This window comes from Electrophorus electricus, chromosome 16 (genome assembly GCF_041902795.1).
Source record: "Electrophorus electricus isolate QZ-2024a chromosome 16, ASM4190279v1, whole genome shotgun sequence".
NCBI classification, from domain to species: domain Eukaryota; kingdom Metazoa; phylum Chordata; class Actinopteri; order Gymnotiformes; family Gymnotidae; genus Electrophorus; species Electrophorus electricus.
Genome location: NC_137512.1, coordinates 2,461,848 through 2,482,642, shown reverse-complemented (window position 1 = coordinate 2,482,642; position 20,795 = coordinate 2,461,848). Strand labels below are relative to the sequence as shown.

At 36.4% G+C, this 20,795-nt stretch overlaps 1 protein-coding gene and 1 long non-coding RNA gene across 6 annotated transcripts; one reads left to right on the top strand and one right to left on the bottom strand.

Moving 5' to 3' along the window:
• The first annotated feature begins 1,059 nt into the window (after positions 1-1,059).
• On the top strand, positions 1,060-6,319 carry LOC145651626 (uncharacterized). 2 transcript variants are annotated; one of them, XR_014117388.1, is made up of 5 exons: positions 1,060-1,124; positions 1,270-1,614; positions 1,815-2,430; positions 2,604-2,647; positions 3,290-6,319. It is a non-coding gene; the product is annotated as an uncharacterized LOC145651626 (long non-coding RNA). The 2 variants fall into 2 exon arrangements; XR_014117387.1 differs by having other exon boundaries at positions 1,270-2,430.
• Positions 6,320-6,509: 190 nt separating this feature from the next.
• Positions 6,510-10,068, bottom strand: LOC118242284 (uncharacterized). 4 transcript variants are annotated; one of them, XM_081698753.1, is made up of 8 exons: positions 9,991-10,068; positions 9,441-9,773; positions 8,785-9,132; positions 8,312-8,422; positions 8,059-8,096; positions 7,765-7,854; positions 7,361-7,457; positions 7,171-7,284 (listed from the first exon to the last, which is right to left on the bottom strand). In XM_081698753.1, exons 1-7 carry the CDS (start codon positions 10,058-10,060, stop codon positions 7,410-7,412), a joined length of 1,038 nt encoding a protein of 345 aa, XP_081554879.1. In that variant the 5' UTR covers positions 10,061-10,068; the 3' UTR covers positions 7,171-7,284; positions 7,361-7,409. The 4 variants fall into 4 exon arrangements, with proteins under 4 accessions (XP_081554877.1, XP_035388170.2, XP_081554878.1 ...); XM_081698751.1 differs by lacking the exon at positions 7,361-7,457 and having other exon boundaries at positions 6,510-7,284; XM_081698752.1 differs by having other exon boundaries at positions 7,149-7,457.
• Positions 10,069-20,795: the final 10,727 nt, after the last annotated feature.

Genomic DNA, 20,795 nt, shown 5'->3' with positions numbered 1-20,795 from the left:
CACTATTCACAACCTCTGGGCAAATAAAAAGAAACTATTAAAGAAAAACAATGTTGAACAACATCATAACTATGTGTATACTAATTATTAGATCTGAGCACCACTTCTAAATGTGATTGGGGCCTGATTTGCTGTTGGTTGTTCTTGCTACTCTATAGGAAATAGAAGTGCAGATAATGATCTCTCACCCGAAACAGGGTGGTGGAGGGGTGCTGGTTGGATTATATTTGGCCAGAGGTGCTCCACTCAAACCACTAAACCAGTTCTATCACCTTATTGCGAGAACGCAGTTTTAGACCTTGTGGTCACTGTGAATATAGACATAGGAAAAAACTCACAAGTTTAGACTGATAGTGTCTGATAATACACTTCCTATAGGCCAATACAGAGGTGAAACTTTTTTAACCAAAATATTCTAATGCTCAGTGTTATGAAATACATACAAAAAGAAAACAGTGCTACAATAATACATTTCCAGTAACATGGGAGCTCCTATATTAAGCTTGTACTAGCAGACACCAAAATGGCTGTAAATGACAGATACCAAAAAATTCTGCAAAAACACTATGACCCATAACAATAAAAAATAGTAAGCACACTTACAAGGAGATTGAAACACAGCAACATAATCTGCCTAAATAATCTTGTCTGTGTAATATAGATATTACATTATGAAGACACTTATACTCTGCTCCTGACAAATGTGTTATTAAATCTTGAGTGCTTCAGGCTCACAAACCTTAGAGCTGTCACAGCAAGAGAGTCATGCACATTTACTCACACACACACACACACACACACACACACACACACACACACACACACACACATACAAGTAAGTATAAGTAAGTAACATGAGTCTCATCCACGTTTCTAGGAGTCCTACTCTGGGTTGGATGAGTGTAAGTGTGTTTAAAACCAAACAAGGTTGTAAGAATACAGGACAGAACAGGACCATATGACTTTTGCCAGCCAATGAGATTTTGAGTCATGAGACCTGAAAGCTCATGAAGTTTAATTAGTTTGTCAGTTGCTTTTTTTCAAATCGTCTCTTCTGAGGTCTGAGCGTTACTCTGCAATAATGATAGCAGTCTGGATACTTATATTTTTGAGCTACAAGACATGTACGGTTCCAAATCTTTACCAGTGTTTATAAATACATCTGTTACTGTACTTTATGATGTTGGATTAATAATCAATATACATTATTTGCTTTGGATGAACTTTTGTCCACATTTTTTTCATTATTGACTGGTTTTAATTTTATAGGTCCTATTCAAACTACAAACGCTGCTAAACAAGAAGTCATAAATGCACCTGGGAAAAAGATCACTCTTAACTGTACATTGAAAATGATATCCAGTGATGCTGTTTACATTTGGTACAAGCAAAGACTGAACCAGGAGCCTCAGCAAGTAGTAAAAATGAAAACAAATAAACAGGCCATATTTTCTTCTCCATTCAACAACTCCAGAATTACAATCACATGGATTAATAGCACAAATGTTTTGACTATTCAAAATGCTACGACACATGATGAAGGAATTTATTTCTGTGGAATACCAAATGCAACAACGGTTCTCTTTTCCTCTGCTACCTTTGGCAGTGTAACAGGTAATTAAATGTTTTATTTTAAACTTCTTAACACTGGATTATAACTAAAGCACCAAGCACTTATTGTTTTAATATCAAAACTACAGATGTTTTATGAAGAAGCGAATTAAAATCCTGAATAAACACGAAGAAATTTCAGTCAATAAAGTGCAAAGTGATATAAGATACAAATTTTATAAAAGCACCTGCTAATTCTTTAGTTGTGAAGTTGTTCAAGCATGTGAAGGAACCCAAGATGAACTAAGAGCTGACACTGTTTGTGTTTTATTGATGAGGACAAAAAGCCAAACAAACAGAGTCTGATTGTGCAGGACACTGCAGGTTAGATTCCTCAAAAACAGACCAGTCAAGCAAGTATCTTTCTTTTATCTTTAAATAAAATGATTATCAATGTTTTTTTTAACATCATTCAAGTTTCTGTACGATAGTCGCAAGTCACAAAAATCTAGTACAATCATCCGAATATCACCAAGAAAAACTAAGATTGTACAGTATTTGTATTATATTCATCAGCCTATCAAGAGTAATCCACATTAGTGTGTCAAATTTCAGCATCAGAGTCAGTTCCCCAAGGAATTGTCAACTCAAGGCTTATATTGGAGAATAATTATCTGAAAAAATAAAAAAAAAACAAAATTATTATATATAACACTTTAATTTCACTTTAATTTTATATTCAACTTAATATTTATAAAAATTATTTTACAGTAAATCTTGTAGTGATCTGTCTTGGAGCAGTGCTGGGAGTGTGTGCGGCTGTTATCATTGCTCAAGCTATAATCATTTGTAAGATGAAAAACTCTGAACACGGCAATGGTAAGTGTTCATAAAGGGTAGGGGGCTCAGCCTATTCTAATTCATGACTTCATACTATTTTTATCTTTAAGAAATATTGAAATTATTGATAAGAATTTTGCAACAAACCTGGCATACAGGTAATGTTCTCTGATCCAATAACATTTAATTCTGTATTCTTTCCCTAACCACAGCGAGACCTCAACAAGGTAGTGTGATGGAGAAAACCACCAGTCAGGTACAACTTATGCACTTGTGTTTTCAAGCCATTAAATATATAAATATAATGCTTAGCAACTAGCCAATCATAGACATGACAACAGTAGATGTTACATTAGCTACTTTTTTTAATTAGCATAAAATGACATGCACCCCATATTAGAAAAGTCCAGATTTGAAAGTAAGGATTTCTATTTAGTGATGTGGGTCTACCGTGATAAAATATGCTGTATCTCACATTATGAATATTTGTTTAATTGCTTTGTTTCAGACAAAGCAGACAAAGCAGAATGATGAGCTACTATAATATTAGTCTAATCAAAAACAGTATTAAGATCTGTAAATCTTAAAAAGCAATTTACTGACTTTTATCAATTTAAATCTATGACATCTTTTACTAAGAATGTTTCTGGCTCAGCTCAGCTTCCTCTGTTTCATATCTGTGGAGCTGAAATAGTTTATAGCTGTAGTCTATTTATGGAATCATTGACACACATGCATGAAGTTATTGTGGTGGAGATGTATGAGACATGCAACACTGCACTGCTGTAGAGGAGGAGGAGAAGGCAACTCACTGTCTCTGTGTTTCAGACTAGTAGTCATATTCTAAATAAGGATACGAATGACAGTAATGTTCACTAAACAATGTTCATTTCCACAGCCACATGATACTGAAGAGCTTAATTATGCTGCCATTCATTTCAATGAGAGGAAAACCAAAAGAGGGCAGGTGAAGAGAGGACAGCCTGAATACATCATGTACTCTGAAGTGAAACGTTCAGGTCTTACTGACTATCATCTAGATTATTAGGTCTCTTCCCTTCTATAATCCTAAATGAAGTCTGGATACATTATCTCTTTACTGGCACATTCAGTGTTGTAAAGGAGGTGCTGTGTAACTCTGTAATCTCTAAATCTTTTCTCTCCATTCATCTGCTTTCTCATCTTTAAGGTATGTTGTGTTTCTGTTGGTTGTGCCACATTTGTCTTAGAGAACCACTGTGCTCAAAAGTGGGTGACAGATAAAGAATATCCACAATGTTATGAAGCCCCAGATTGCTGATGTAGAATTAAAAGAAGATTAGGTTGTGTGCCGTCTATGAAAATGTGTTGTTAGGATGTTTTAGTAAAGTAGCGAAAGGTCGTGATTTTTCATTCGAGATGCTTTGCATGTTCTATAGGCTGAACCGGACCTGTAAATTGGAACTGATTCAGATTAATAAAGAAAAAAAATGTGAACCAAATTTAGTCCAAAGCAAATAATCTAGAGATTAGTAATCAAGGTTTAGAAAGTACAGTAACAGTATTAGTAACAGTATAAAGTACAGTATTATCATTTATGCCTCTTTATGTTATAATATTATGGAATATTCTAAAGCATGCACGTTTTTAAAATGATCATGGTCCTTACATAAAATCCTGAATAAATACTAATAAATTTCAGTCTATAAAGTGCAAAGTGATATAAAATACACATTTTATAAAAGTACCTGCTAATTTTTCAGTAGTGAAGTTATTCAAGCAAGATGAACCCAAGATGAACTAAGAGCTGACACTGTGTTTTATTGACCAGGACAAAAACATGGTCAATAAATAAAGCCTAACAGGCTGTCAGGCTGACAGTGCAGGACAGTGCAGGTTGGATTCCTCAAAAACAGACCAGTCAAGAAAGTAGATTTTATTGTCTCTTTGCTTTAAAAAGTGATCACAGAAGCCTAGATTTCAAGAGTAATTTGCTTTTTAGTACAGATGCATATATATTTGTGTTTGTTTGTGCTGTTGTTTCATTTTCCCTAAAATCTCAGAGTGACACTTGTATCCTGCTTTGTATATTGCCCTGCGCAGTCACATAAGTTATGAATGATTATTTTGTCTGTAGTTTTTTCTTTAAAATGCCCTGTACCTTTGTACAACACTATCTTTGGACAACACTATGCATGTCTGTTACATGCTGTAACCTTGTTACCTTTGCTAGCATTGCAATGTTGTGACTTTGCTAGTATTGTTACCGTCCAAGCATACACTCTGCTTTCTAGTTTTGACTGTCTCTCATCTTGCACTGTACTTCTGTGGTCTGTTGCCCGGTGAGGTGTCAGCTCCCCCTGTATCTCCTAGGAGGGAGGTCTGGGTAGAATGTGCACATACCTACATTTTCAGTTGTTGTTCTTTCTGTTGTTCCAGTCGAGTTAGGATAGCTGTTTAATATTTCAGTATAGGCGAGTCTACACCGCATTCCAGAGTATTATGCAAACTGGATTTATGTGTCATAAAGATTTAACTTTTTGTTTTTCACTTAAACTCATGGATGGTATTGTGTCTCAGGGCTCTTTGCATCAATGAAATCAATCTCAGACACCTGTGATAATTAGTTTGCCAGGTGAGCCCAATTAAAGGAAAACTACTTAAGAACGCCGTGCCACATTACTAAGCAGGCCACAGGTTTCAAGCAATATGGGAAAGCTAAAGGATCTCTCTGCTGCCAAAAAATGTCAAATAGTGCAGTGCTTTGAACAAGGTATGAAAACATTAGCTATTTCCCGAAAACTTAAGCATGATCATCGTATTGTGAAGAGATTTGTGGCTGATTCAGAGCACAGACGGGTTCATGCAGATAAAGGCATAATGAGGAAGGTTTCTGCCAGACAAATTCATGGGATTAAGAGAGCAGCTACTAAAATGCCATTACAACACAGCAAACAGGTATTTGAAGCTGTTGGTGCCTCTAGAGTCCTGCGAACCTCAAGAGACTTGCAGTTGTGCATAAACCTACTTTTCTGCTAGCCCTAACCAGTGCTCACAAGCAGAAACAGTTGCAGTGCACCCAAACATACATGAAGAATAATTTTCAAACAGTCTTGTTTACCGATGAGTGCCGTGCAACCCTGGATGGTCCACATGGATGGAGTAGTGGATGGTTGGTGGATGGCCACCGTGTCCCAACAAGGCTGTGGCGTCAGCAAGAAGGTGGCAGAGTCATGTTTTGGGCCAGAATCATGGGGAGAGAGCTGGTAGGCCCTTTTAGGGTCCCTGAAGGTGTGAAAATGACCTCGGCAAAGTATATAGAGTTTATGACTGACCACTTTCTTCCATGGTACAAAAAGAAGAACCTTCCGTAGCAAACTTATCTTCATGCATGACAATATCATGCTGCAAAGAATACCTCTGTGTCATTGGCTGCTATGGGCATAAAAGGAGACAAACTCATGGTATGGCCACCATCCTCCCGTGACCTCAACCCTATTCAGAACCTTTGGAGTATCCTCAAGCAAAAGATCTATGAGGGTGGGAGGCAGTTCACATCAAAACAGCAGCTCTGGGAGGCTATTCTGACATCCTGCAAAGAAATTCAAGCAGAAACACTCCAAAAACTCAAGTATAATGGATGCAAGAAATGTGAAGATGATATCAAAGAAGGGATGTTATGTTATCATGTAACTTGGCCTGTTGTTTTTTATTGAAACGGCTTTTGATTTCAGTAAATGTGACCTCTGAATGCTGCAAGTTCAACAAATGACCATTTTCAGTTCTTTACAACCTATAAAATGTTTTGAAACTCTGTTGTGCATAATAATTTGGAACAGTGCATTTTGAGTTTCTTTATTTTTGAAAAAATACTGTTATCATTAGGAGGTTTGTTTAATAAAATTTGATTTAAACTAACGGTTAATGACTTGAAAATTATACTGACTGTCATTTGCATTGACCATTTATGAAAATCAGATAAAAATATAATTTGCATAATAATTCAGAAAGCGGTGTAAATTGTGTTGTTTTTTTTGTTTGTTTGTTTGTTTTTTCTTTGGTTCATAACCTTACTCCTAGTTCCGCAACAACCACCACCCACCCACCAAATAGAATAACAAACAGACAATTCAAAAGAATGATCTATGAAATAAATTTATTATTTTTATCGTGACATGAGCAGTTCCTCCATGTTTGAAAACAAGATAAGATTTATTAATAGTGTGGCCTCAGGGTGAGATTGTCATAAACAGAGCACAATTTGATTTTTGGATCCTACATTTACATTTCTTAGGATCAGTCATTTGCCCCTTATATCTGTACATACATTTTTCAGTAGAGTGTGCAGAAGGATCAGAAGCACAGATAAGAGCACATCATTAGCTTAAGCTCACTGAATGCTCGGGCATGTGTAAGCAGTCACATTATCATTTTACCATCATCTCACTACCAGCAAATAGAGCTTCATATTTAAGAATCCAGCACCGACTCTCAGTCTGTTTGTGCTGAACACTGTGATTGCAAAAGCCTGTGTTGATTAAGGAAAGGAATGCATGTGCATGTCATTGATGTCTGCATATTAAACAACCAAATTATCAAATTATAGACGTGGATGGAGACTATGCATGGGATTTAAATATTTCTAGTCAATATTTTCCCAAATAGAAATTAAAACATTTTACACACTGTGAAGCAGAACTGGTGCTGTGTAAAGGCAGTACTTGCTAAATTTGTAAATTATGCTCATCAGCAGGGCAAAGAGATTTAATCAAATAAGATTTGGTCAGTAACAGTAGGACATCTGATGTCAGAGTACATGCAGTCTTGAGTCTGTTCTTTCTCCCTGTGATTTCTTCCAGTTTTCCTCTTGTTAAAACGCAGGGCAGCATAACTCAGCTCCACACTATCATGGTCCTATTGCAATGAACACAAACAGACTTAGGTTGTGCCTTCATCGGGACGTTTCACCAATCTGTGCCTTTGCTGTTACCTGTCGCAGGGTCTGGAGGGCATATCTACAAGTCATTTTAAAGGTCTGTTCACATACAAGCAGGCTTATCCATCCATGTGCACTCCAGCCATATGATCTGGGTGAAAGAGCTAGATGAAATAGCTGGGTGTTGTCCTTCATTAATATGCTTAATCAGCTCAGTAAGCAGAATGGTGCATCACAAAAATGGCACATATGTCTGTTGTTTTATTACTTGCATGCTACAGAGCATGAACGTTGTGAGGTTCCCACTTCACCTAACACCCTTATATATTTTCCTTCATTACAAAGGGGACTACAATTAGATTCAGCTGTACTATAAAAAATTTAGTTCTACAATTAAACTTTCTCCTGCCATATAAATATTGTAACTGTAATTATAAATGCATGTTTCCTTTACTCACTGTAATTGTTGCTGTCAGTTTGAACATGCATTGTGTTTTTCTGGGATTAGAACTTGCAGAGAGTGGAGTTGAGCTCCTCAAGGTTCCTGTCTATTTTTTTCACAAAAATATTTCACTTTTGACCTACCACTTTTATCTCCATGCTACTTCTGAAACTTGAGCAAAACAAGTTTCACATAGCATAACATTACTGCTTTTAAATGCTTTTAAAGTGATAAGAGCAGACCAGAGCATTCGCACACATTTCCACAAAAAAATATTACAAAATATGAAATTACAATGTATAAGATATACCTGATTGATTTTTCTCACTGTAGCAGTGCTTTGTTTCTCTGGAGGAAAAAACAAAAAAACAAACAAACATCTATCTGGTTTCACTATGTGTAGTGAATATATATTTTACCTTATTGAATAAAACATTGCACATTGTTTTTTATTGACATATTTAAATATATGGTTCTTAAAATACATATAATTCTAAAATGTCACATATCATTTTTTTTTTCAAACGGAGAAGGCATATTCAGTTATTTTAATGAACACTTACCACTGCTGGGTCGACAATTTCTCCATTTACAAATTAAAATGGCTTGAACAAAGATCACAATTACACAAGCTCCCAAAGCTGCTCCCAGCCAGATCACTGCAGGACTCAGGGCTGTAGAAAAGGAATGATCACAAAACAGCATGAAGTGTTACTATTCTTGTGGTAGTGTCAAGGTAAAAAGCTGAGATAGCTCTAACACATTAATCATAAATAATCTGCAAACACACAAATAGGCCACACGTGATCTTAATCTGTTTGTAAATATCAAACCAATTGAACAAAATAGTCTTTGGTGTCACTGAACAGCTCAGTGCTGCTAATTAACAGAATGATGGATTTAACGACTTCAGTTTGCACAACACTGCATTAATGTTAGCCTTATATTTAATACTGTGACTGTATTTCATCACATGACCAATGAATATAGAATTTTAAGAATTTCATACAATAACAAAAAGTATTTAGATGCTTACTCAAATCTACTGTCGTCCCATTTCCAAGAAGGATCTTGCCACAGGTGGCCACAGCGCAGTAGTAAGTGCCAGTATCAGAGAGGCTGAGGACACTCTTGGAGAAGTTGTACACACAGCTGTGTGCAGAAGAGCTGATCTCACACTGATGGCTGTTGTTGTGATGAGTGTAAATGATTTCAGGATGGGAGTCTCCTGCAGCAGCTCTGAACCAGAGCACTCGGAGTTCTGCTGTTCTCCTCTCAGAGAGGACGGTGCACTGCAAAGACACTGACTCTCCTGGGGAAACCACACCCAGCACTGGACTTTGGACCACTGATACTTGATATTTATCATTTTTATTTAAATACCCTGTTAAGATTAAAATATATAGACATTAAGACACAGCTATATACTCTATACTATATACACATTTAGATTTTTCTACCTTTGTAAACATCATAAGTCATAAAAAGTAAACTGTCTATGTCTTACATGCAACAAACCCTAAAATATTTCAACATTCTTTAACATATTTCATATAAGAAAATATACACTTGGGTCATAACATAATAATGCACAAAATGTGCAAGTTATTTGAAAATTATTTTGGTGTTAAAATGAATTAGGCCATTAAGAAAAAAAAAGAGTTATAGTGGCCAAAAGGTATAACTTCTTACCTTTCACTGATAACAATGCTCCCTTTCCAAACACAATCTCATACTTATTTGTGCCACAGTAATACATGGCCTCTTCTGACGGTTCAATGCTAGCAATGTTCAAATGACAGAACCCTTTTCCCTTCACAATAGTGAACTTTGGAGGTTTAAATTCACTGTAGTAAGAGGAAGTCTCTACTGATTTCTGAGTCATGGCCATTATACGAGGCTCCTGTCCTGTTTTTTGCTGGTACCAAACGATGGGATCGGTGTTGTCCTCTTCCAGCAGAAAGCACTGGAGAGTCACATTCTCTCCAAATGCAGCGGTGGTCACAGAGTTCAGCTGATTGACACCTTTTGCCCAAAGAATGAAACCTTGGTTCATGCCAAAGGTTACTCTATAAACCATGTGCAAAGGTACTTATTTGTGCAGATGAAAAAGACATGTATCTTAGGAATGCATGTGCCTTCGGCTGAATAGGGCCTAAAACATTACTGAACGTGTAAATATTGTTGAGAGAAAAACTTTGAAAAATGTAGCATAATTACTGCAAAAGCAGATGGTACTCACCTATATCACTAGAAAGAACCGCAGTGAGACACATCAGGACCATTCTCCAGATGCCCAGGTCCTGTTGCATGGTGTGTTTGCTTGATAAACTGCTGAAAGGTCAAACAGCTTCATAAGTTGACGTATCTTATTTACATCACATACTTCCTGTGTTTTTCCTCCAATAAGAAACTGCAACAAAAATGCTGTACAGTCCCCTTAAAAACATTGTCTTTTTTTGTGTCATATGTTGTTTTAGTTCTTCAAGTTAAGTTGTTTATTATTTGACACATTCGTGGGATAAGAGCTCTTGGATAGTTTTGTATAATAATATTTATTAGTATTTCGGACAAATTTATTATACAGTGGCAAACTGTCATTATTCCACTGAAAACAGAGCCTTTCTCAATACTTCCAGTAAAAAAAAAAAAAAAAAAAAAAAGAAAGAAAAAGATTCAGCTCATTTTTTCGACATCATAAAAATGGCTTTAACCTATCATGGTCCAATATGCTAATTAGGATGCAATGTAATGGGTAAAATATGCATAACATATTAATCACATGTCCCAGATCTTTAGGGATTACATAAAGTCCTATCCCCTAACTCTCCCCATTTATCTTCGCTACCCATGAATGAAACTCACTTTGAAGCCCATCACATCACAAGCTTTCATCAATTAGACATTAGAAAGTATGAAACATTAACTGCTACCATAGTGACCTTCCTGGTGACCAACTGCTACTATATAGCACTACTGATACTATATAGCACTACTGATACTGCATGTTCAGTGTCACCAGTTCCACATAGTTTTACATGTAAGTTTTACTGTAATCATGCAGCCAAACAAACACAGCCAAACTAACACAGCTTAAAATCAAATCAGATCTGACTTGGTCTCTCTGGTGACTAAGGCCAGAGCAAACACCACTGATACTGTTAATGCATGCTCAGTGTCCCTGGCTCCATCACTCCACTACTCACACTCAAACTCATTTACCCTGTACATACATTAAAACACACCAACAGTACCATACATGCATTAAGGAACACCACTTTTCACCTCCTACAACTAACACCACCTTTATAGTCCCTCTCTACACAGCTATAACCTACTGTACTCATTTATATTTCACCCCCAACTTCAACCACAGCAACCAGCTAGCACTTTTATCTACATATCTACCATCTATTTTCATCTGAAAACTCCAACAGTACAGTTTTATCCAGCAGCCTCTTAAGCTAAACTCCAGCAGGGAAGTATTTGACTACAGACCTACTTGTCTTTATCATTACTGCAATACTATGTGATCGCCAATCGTCATCAAATGTATATTTCATCTTGTTCATATTTTGTGCTCAAATCGAATCCTTAATTCAATAAAATAAACTTCGCTCACCCTCTGAATACAACACCATGTCCTGCCTCGGAGCAGTAAATTGTTTATCTACAGCCAGTTTCCAGTCTCACAGTTTATCTCAATACTAGCACTGCTAACTTGTACTTACACACTAATCCTCTTTCTTTCTCTCACAAACCTGATAGAGCTTCTTCACACTTTTCCTCCTGCATTTGAATAAGCAATCGAGTAACTGAATTTACTCAGTTGCTTTCTCTCTGTAATAGGTCTTTGTATTTCTGTCTGTTGTTAATACTTAACAGAGACCCAGTTCCTTTGCCTTATCTGCAGAATACCAAATCGTACGATACCATAGTCATAAATAACCATACCTTATTTATTCAACTTATTTTTAGTCTCATTTTCAGTCCAGTCAAACAGTATTAGAATCAGAATCAGAGTTATTATGTTTTTCTTAATACTTTAATATTATTGAGTTTTCCAAACTATACCCATGCTCGAACAATTATGAGGTTCATTTAATGTGAGTAGTTATCAGATTGTCAGGGGTATTAAGATGTGACAATTACTGTGGTCAGGATCTCTGTTTGCTAGCAGTAACATTAACTAGCCTTCAAACCAGATGACAAATATCATGCATAATGTTTAAATGTAAAGCCGAGTCTTATTGAAAATGTTTTGTCATATTTTGACGTGAGTCGCTCCTATTATGCTAATCACAGAGAATGACGATGTAAATCAAAACTAAAAAATAAATTAAAAGACTGAAAGACTGAAAAACTATACCTGTCTACTTCAGAGTTAATGTCAGATGTAATTTTCAAATTTGTTTGTTTGTCTCTTTTCTTAAAACTTGTAATTCATTTTCATTATATTTAATTTGACTATTATACCTTAGTTTTAGTTATGTTTCAGTGACTGGAGATCAATTTTAATTTTATTGTAATTGTATTATCTTTCATTTGCATTCAACTAGTCACAGGGCAGAGACCCCACACACATGAGCACCAATCTCAGATCTCGATCATCCCACACCTACCAGTCCTTCCAATCACATCCTGGTTTACTTTCATCAGAATACTGATTATCACTTACACACACCTGTTTCCAAACCCTTCCCCCATACTTAAAGTCCTCCTCCACATGACACTTCAGGTTACCTGCTCATCCAGCCAAACACCTGAAGCAGGTCTCTGTGTTCTTGTTATTTTTGCTTGCTTTGTCTTGCTCTGAATTAAGCCAGCTCATTTGAATTTTGCTCATGCATTGATTCTGTTTGCACAATGTCACAATTTTTATATTTAGTCATGTAGTCAGTTATTTTACCTCACTTTTCACAGAAGAAAGTTAAACAGTGGTTTTGTTAGAGTTTCCGTTTTCAAAAATGAGTTCATTATTGCGTGTTATGTTATCATTTAATAATCAACATATAAGAAATACTGATGATCAAAGACTTACCATCAAAATATTTGCTGAATAATTTTACGACTGCCCTATCTGTGATGAATGTGAGCTAATTATGGCCTACTATCAGTAAAACACATTGCTAGCCATTTGCTGGCATTAATTAAATATTGAGTATTCTAGTACAATAAAAAATGTGTGCAAAAGCAGGTGGTACAGATAAGTGGACAACATCAACAGCTATCTATCTAAACATGCTAGCTATCTAATCATCCTAACTATCTAACATTCTCATAAATCCATAATTACACAGTTTTGGTGAACAGACAACTCCTCCTTGGAATTCAAGTCAGTCTAAGTTTCAAACATCTTTGTATGGTACATATTTGTATTATTTTCCAAGTTTTGCCTCAATTTTTCAGCAGTGTAGTACACTAGAACTAATAGCATGAAGAGGGTTTTGGCGTTTTTGTGCAGTCGCGGAGACCTCTGAAGTTAGCACCAAATTAGCGACGTCACAGTCTTACCTTGTCCAAATTATGCTGATGAGGTCATACAGAGTTAACCTAATCAGTGGTAGATTTGTTTAGAATTTATTGTTTGTGGAGTTTTTATGTGGTAGGTGTTCAGAAGGCAAAAGGAATACAACCACCACATATTCCAGTAGGTCTGAGCTCACTTTTTCGGTTCATCAGCATTTTATTACATCATTATTATAACTGTGCACTATTAGTCGACATGCGGCTTGTTCTGGGTTGATGCTGGAATTACACACTGAGCTGCTCTCATGATTCCTTCATCCATGTGAGAGCTGAGATGTGACCTGAATGGGAGGCAGGGTGGTGTTTTACCAGATCAGTTGTTGAGACTGGGAGAGTCACTGCTAAACTGAGACTGATGGCTAAGAGACTCTTTGTATCATTTTCTTCTCTTTTTCACTCCTCCACTGCCCCCTCCTCCCTCTCTCTCTCTCTCTCTCTCTCTCTCTCTCTCTCTCTCTCTCTCTCTTTCTCTCTCTCTCTCTCTCTCTCTCTCTCTCTCTCACTAGGGGGAACAATAAAATTATAAAAAATTATACTTGTGCATGAATGTTCCTTACATTTGATCTAAATGCAATTAGTCAATGGAAATATATAAATATTAAATATATAAAAAGTAATATCTGTATAAATAGCATAAATTATATAATTTCTGCATGTATTATATTTATGAATATATTGATTTTTTTTGTTATATCACAGTCCAAATAGTGTTTGGTAATGTATGTCTTTTCAGTAAATAGTGTTGGTGTTGGTGTTGGTGTGTGTGTGGGGGGGTGCGGGGTGGGTGTGTGTGAGCATTCTTGATTTTACTTTATTTCTAAATATCAGTCATTGAGAACATCTGGTTTTCAAAATGTTGAAAGGCTTTTAAAAGCTTTCAAATGTAATTTTTTTTCATTCTCCATCTGATTTTAATTATGTTAATGTTGTGTGTGGATTTTATTGTATCTTGTGTGCTACACTACAGTTTTACTACAACTTCATATTTATTTAAAGTACACTGCAGGTTCTTCATGGAATATTCTGCATTATTACATATGTATGCATTATTTATATATATATATATATATATATATATATATATATATATATATATATATATATATATATATATATATATATATATATATAACGGGGTTGGCTTTGGGCTTGCGTGTGTGTGTATATGAAACCCAGGCTTTGATGTGCTAGTGATCACCCCAGGTTTGTGTGCTGACATGTTAAGGCTGTAGTTGGTGGTTTCACAGCTCTGTGCTGGTCTCTATTCTTTGCTCCCTCACCCACCCTCTATACCAAACAGTTTCTCTGCTTCAACTCAGTAGGCCACTTTGAACACCCCACACGACTTTCTCAGAACAACAACCCATGTTTCCCTCGTCAAAGTTTCCACAGGATGCACAGAGCTATTCTTAAAATGGTCATTTGTTTCAGAAACATTTCAAATGCTAAGCAAATCTATAATAAACAAAGTGAAAGTAGTTTTGCTTTGACCTTCACAGTAACTTGGATGTTTGGGTATTTTGATCGGCTAGGTTTCTGATAATTCAACAGATATCTTTTACTTCCATTTAGGTTTTTGCAATCTTATTTTCATATATTCATTCTTATGCATTTAACGCTTGGCTGAAAGAGAACATCTAGCATGCAGAAACCCAATTAGGTTAAACGTTTAACGTATTTGCTAGAATATAATTAAGTATCAAAAGTAAAACTTTAATTCCTCATGTTTGAATGGGAGTTTATTTCAGGGACACATGATTCAATGTGGGCAATTTATTTCAATCCAACCTATTTCTAATTTCAAATTACTATACTTAGATTTACATATGGGAGAATGAAATTGATTAAATAGAATTAAATAGATCTCTTTTAAGTGTAACAGGCTAACAAAAGAAGTGCATGAACACCTAAAAATATTACAGCAGGGCATTTGTAGATAACTTGTTCTCTTCACCACCACTTTTTCGTGTGTGTGTCTGCGCATGTATGTTTGTTAAGGTACATTACTGAATATCCCACTGCCGATGGGTAACGGATAATTATATACACAGTTTGGAACTAGAATTGTGCAATATAATTGACTACTGAAACATGACCTTTTGTGACAGAACGAGGCTGAAGCAGGATGTGGGGACGAGGCACGTTGAGACAAATGCATTGTTAACACAGAACACCTACACTTAGCACACATGCTAAAGTATATCAAACACCGACAAACATACGACAATACAAGAGAGATTTATATACACACTTGACGATTACACACAACAAGGATCAGGTGGGCGACAGGAGAGGGTGTGGCACTACAGACTAACGAACACACGCACAGAGATGTTTGAGGAGAAGGGAGGGGCTGTATCATGACACCTTTAGACTACATAAGTCATGTCAATTTTCAATTTTGGGATGAATTAGCAAACATTAGAGACTCAAAAAACAGACAGACAGAACTGCCAACAAGGTTTCCAACAGCAGACAGATAGACCAGAGTGTTTATTGTATTGACTACAAATGATTGCCACACACACAAGTTCTCAAGTGTCTCACTCACTAGAAAGGCCATATGTGCCTTCATCCAGAACTCAGTTGAATGCTGGAGTTCAACTCTAGAAGCCAACTTATGAACACTCGCCAGATTCCCATAAAGTGTGATATATGCCAAGATGATGAACTGCTGTTCTGCATAGAAGTATAAATGGGGCTACATTATAACATGAATGGTGATCTTCTTAAAAACAGAAGCGTCACCATCACCCGTTCCGCTCAGTGCTCAGAGTCTCATGGCCTCATTCCTGTTTACTAGACCAGCGACACTCAAGCTGCAGGGTGAATAATACAGAGGAAAGCAGTGAATATAGCTGACAAATGCACACACACACACACACACACACACACACACATACACAGACACACACAGTTGGTATATTGGTGCGATAAATATAAACATGAAACAACAGATTTATTCAGATATAAAAACCAAAGAACCATAAGAATGGTTTTCTAGTAATGATTATGCAATACAAAAAAAATCAAAGATAATTGAAGTATATTAAATAATGAATATTATAGAATATTATGTTATATAGTGCAACAAAAACATTTACTAACCTTTTACATGTATGGCATTTAGCAGACACTCTTATCCAGAGCGACTAACAAACGTGCTTTGTCATTTACTCATAGAATACATCCTAGTACTATATAGTAGGTTATAGTCCAATATACTAATATACCAACACTGTAGAAATACAGGGATCAATGTTAATGCCTAGAAGTACCACACACATATAAACTCTATAACAGACAACAATAAGTGCAATACACAATACATTACAATGAGTACTACCGTTCCAGTTACTCATAGGAACAGGATTAGCAGTCATTTAAATATTCCACAAATAGTCTTCAGGCTGTGTTTCAGGACTGCAAAGAGACTCTGCTGTTGGGACAGCCAGTGGAAATTCCTTCCACCACCTGAGAGCCAGGACAGACCATGTATTAAGATATTTTATCTAAGGACATGTCTTGCTTTAACTTCCTCATGACTGACCCTGTGCATTGTGGATTAGTTAGTTATGGATTTGTTTTATATATGTGATAACAAGTGCACTGGTGTAAGTCTATGCAAAACACCTTCAGTCCAGACTAGGCAGATAAGGAGAGATCATTGTTGATAGACTTTACTCACACAGAGCTACTCCAGTTCATCAATAGCTTCTGTTAAGTGTACTCTCAACTCATCAAAGGTGATGCATAGTATGTTAGTATCTAAGTGTTAGTTACACTAAAGGTATTTATGTAGTTTAATTAATGAAGCCCAATAGTTTAATGCATAAAGTTTTTATGTATTTATTTTTATTTGCATAATATTATTTCAATATCATGTTTCAATCATTTTTGGTCTATTAGTTTTTACATTTATCGGCTGTTTCATGCTTATCAAATCAATATGTGCACTGTGTGTATGTGTGTGTGTGTGTCTGTGTATGTGTGTGTGTGTGTGTGTGTGTGTGTGTGTGTGTGTGTGTGTGTGTGTGTGTGTGTGTGTGTGTGTGTGTGTGTTTGTGTGTGTGTGTGTGTGTGTGTGTGTGTGTGTGTGTGTGTGTGTGTGTGTATTTAACAGTTATATTTGCTGCTGCTTTCCTCTGCATTGTTGACCCTGCAGCTTGAGTGTCTGGTAAACAGGAAAGTGGCAGCGAGATCTTGTCACTTTTGCAGTGAACAAAAACCACACCGATTGTTCCACTCTGATCTTCTTCTGTTGATAATTTCCATACTGTCATTCTACCTTTGGTGAATGTTTCTCACCAGATATCGCTGTACTCATGACACATCACTGTACTCATGTTAATAATATAACACCCCCCACTTTTTAAGAAACCTTTTTTTTAAATACATAAACTATATAATCTATTTGCTGCTTGTCTCTCTCCATCAGTGGTGCATTTCTAGCCACTGCTGTACTCTGGATGTTTGTGGATGTTGGACCACACTCATCTCAGCTGTGATGCTGACATGCGCAAAACTGCAGCACTAATGCTCCTGACACTAGAAAGAAACTTTTAAGAAACTAACCAATGATGACTTGCACAGAGGATGATTGACATTCTGCTGTTGGCACCAAATCAAATGGTCATTCTTTGAACATACATATGCATTGTGTATGCGTGCGTATGTGTGTTTTAAACTTTTAATGGATTCATTCATACTGCTAAAATACAGTTTTGTTTATTATTTACTATTTAGAGATTTGTCTCCATATATCTCTGTGTTCTGCTCCGGTAGGGAATAGATCAACACCTCAGCCTCCCTCAGCTAGGCTTTGCTCTACTAATACATGTAGAAGACTCTCAAATACATTTTGAAAGCATCTTTCTTAGCACAACCTGTATATTATCAGAGTGGTTAAAGCTTCCTACTCTGAAACTCCAGAGCCTGTTCTGGGTTCAAAAAGATGCTTTTCTGCTGCATAGTTCATATTTTTATTCAAGGTCATATTTTACTCACATTCTAATGCTTTTGAAATGATTAGTTGCTTTAGTGCAGACAGTTAGTGCTGCTTTTAAATGTTTCTGTTGGGTTTGGTCATGTGCATGACAGCTAAGAGCAAAGAAAAAAAGAAGCAAAATCATGTGTCCACGACATGTGTCCAGGGTGTAAGGCCTCACCCTGCGTGTGTCTGTGGAACAGATGCTGAACAAAACTCGGCCTGAACTTCCTGAAAGTGTTGACAGTTTTAAGGTCAAAGCTTGTTTATAGCAGTAGCCATATCATTTATGAAACTGTTAATCAAGAAGTGCTTATCAGTTGAAGTACATGGATCTTAGATCCCACCTTGTGGTCATGAACAGTACTGCATTTGCTATTCTTACATGCAGTTGTTATGCAAGTCTTTTTATGAGTGATCTGAAGAGATGTCATTCACTACACTCTGTGTGTTATACTGAGGTCTGGTACAATTTGGGTTAAAAAATATATATATATATATATTTTTATATAATAAGCTGAATAATGAAAGTGGTGAAGAATGTAGCTCCTTGACCTATTATGACATTAGTCTGAATGCCTCTCTCAGTCTTCTTGGATCTCATAATTACATCTGGGGGAAAAAGGGAATCCTAGAGTAAGTTAGTACTTGAAATAACAAGTATTTGTACACCCATGGCTACAGTGATGAACAGGAGAAGAACCATATGGGGATGCACAGAGCCCTTTTCTGTTTGCTGTTTCCTGCTTTCACTGAGTTTAGCAGCTCTCTATTTCAAACTAGACTAAAAATGCTCCCACATGCCTGTTTAACACACCTTCTGATGGTATTGGCTAATATTTGCATTTTTTTATATGTATCTGCATGTGTGTGTTTAGAGCTTCTTAACTCACTTAAGTCACAGAAGAATAAAGAATAAAGAGAAAAAAGGAGAAGGAGAATAAAACTGAGTGAAATGGAACTAAAACTAAAAGTATAACCAGCATCTACTCTGCAATGCAGCTCACGGTCTTCTCAACCCTGTAGAGTAACAGCTCTGTTTCAGCACCATGGACAGAGACACATCAACGCTATGATGCATCTACAAAGTCAAATGTTATAGAAATTTCAACAAAAGTCCTTGCAGACACTGAAATATTTCCACTCAGCCTGCACAAGCTCTATTTTACACATGCTGCTTGAAAACTGTTCTTTGTGAGTTAAAAGGAAGAATGAAGTATAGAGTTAATTCTGCTTGCCTGTGGTCTGTGCTTATCAACCATAAACAAGGGTCTAATATTACAGAGTTCAAATGTAATTCAAAGGTGGAATTGCTGCATGTTCACTGCGTGGAAGACTCCAGCATCCTCAGTATCCACTCTTGGGATTCACATCTGAAGGCTGGAGTCACGGTGCCAGCTGGTGGTTAGGAGTTAAGATGGAAGATCTGATGATGAGAATTCACAGAGGGATTGTTGATGTGTGTTCTATAGTACGGTAACATCACCAAGGTCACAGATTGATGAGTAACAGGGAACAAATAATAAATTGGTTAAATAAATAAATGGGTGATACTGGCATGGAATCTGGCAGCCTAGCCGTCTGCTGAGGTGTGGTTTGTCGCACCATCAGTACAGTACTGAGCAGTAACAGAAGGAGATACGAGGAAAGTAAAAATAACAAATGTCTTCTGTCTACTTCTTTCTTTTTTCTCCACTTTTTGTATTTGAATTTTCTTTTTCTACTTTCTGCATTTAACAGAGAAGGAAGGGAGAAAAAAATCCTCCCAATTAAAAACAATAAGAAAAGGAAGCTTCAAAAAGAAACCACTCATGAGGTTTAAACTTTATAAGATACTGTTTTGACTTATGCAACACTAACACCAATATGTTATAACATATGTTATGTCTGCTGGATACACCAAGACTTAACAAAAGTAGCCCTTTTATAAACACGCAATCACCTGCAGGCGATCACGCTGATGACTGATTTCCAGTGCGTTGTCTTCCTCTGGTGGCGAGAAGGTGATCATACACCCAGTCAAGAATACCTCTCATGTCTTATTGTCTAATATATTAAGTGATTGAACAGTCTTCCAAAAGATCAGAAAACTGCTCTATGTTGCTAAGATACATAGAAACAGCAAAGAGAACATGAACACTGGTACAAACATTATTGTAAAATGTATTCCAAATGTCTTTTCTGGCCAGCCAGTCACCCACAATTCTGTGCTTTGATTTGCATAGTTGTTTGCAAGCTAACGCTAACCACCACATACCACTGAGAAATATGTGTCTGTCTCTTTCTCACAGACACAGTATATTAGAGGATTGTAAAGTAAGATCCTGCTTGTTTGCTGCACAGAGACAATGTCAATAAAGTTTATGCTTAATTAGTATGATTATGATAACTCTTACATTCATGATGCGTTCTAAAACGTTATTTTTGGTTCTTCTGTAATGTATATTATGTGTGCTGGGGACATTTTTAGAATCAAAATTTAATCTTTAATTATTTGAAATCTTACAAAGGCCCCTCTCAAACACATCTTC

Bases quoted from the DNA above. Each gene is read 5' to 3' on its own strand.
- LOC118242284 (XM_081698751.1), bottom strand. From the start codon at position 10,060: ATGCAACAGGACCTGGGCATCTGGAGAATGGTCCTGATGTGTCTCACT. The intron at 9,133-9,440 runs GTAAGAAGTTAT...TAATCTTAACAG, and splicing joins AGCATTGTTATCAGTGAAAG to GGTATTTAAATAAAAATGAT. The intron at 8,423-8,784 runs GTAAGCATCTAA...CCTTTTCTACAG, and splicing joins TGGGACGACAGTAGATTTGA to CCCTGAGTCCTGCAGTGATC.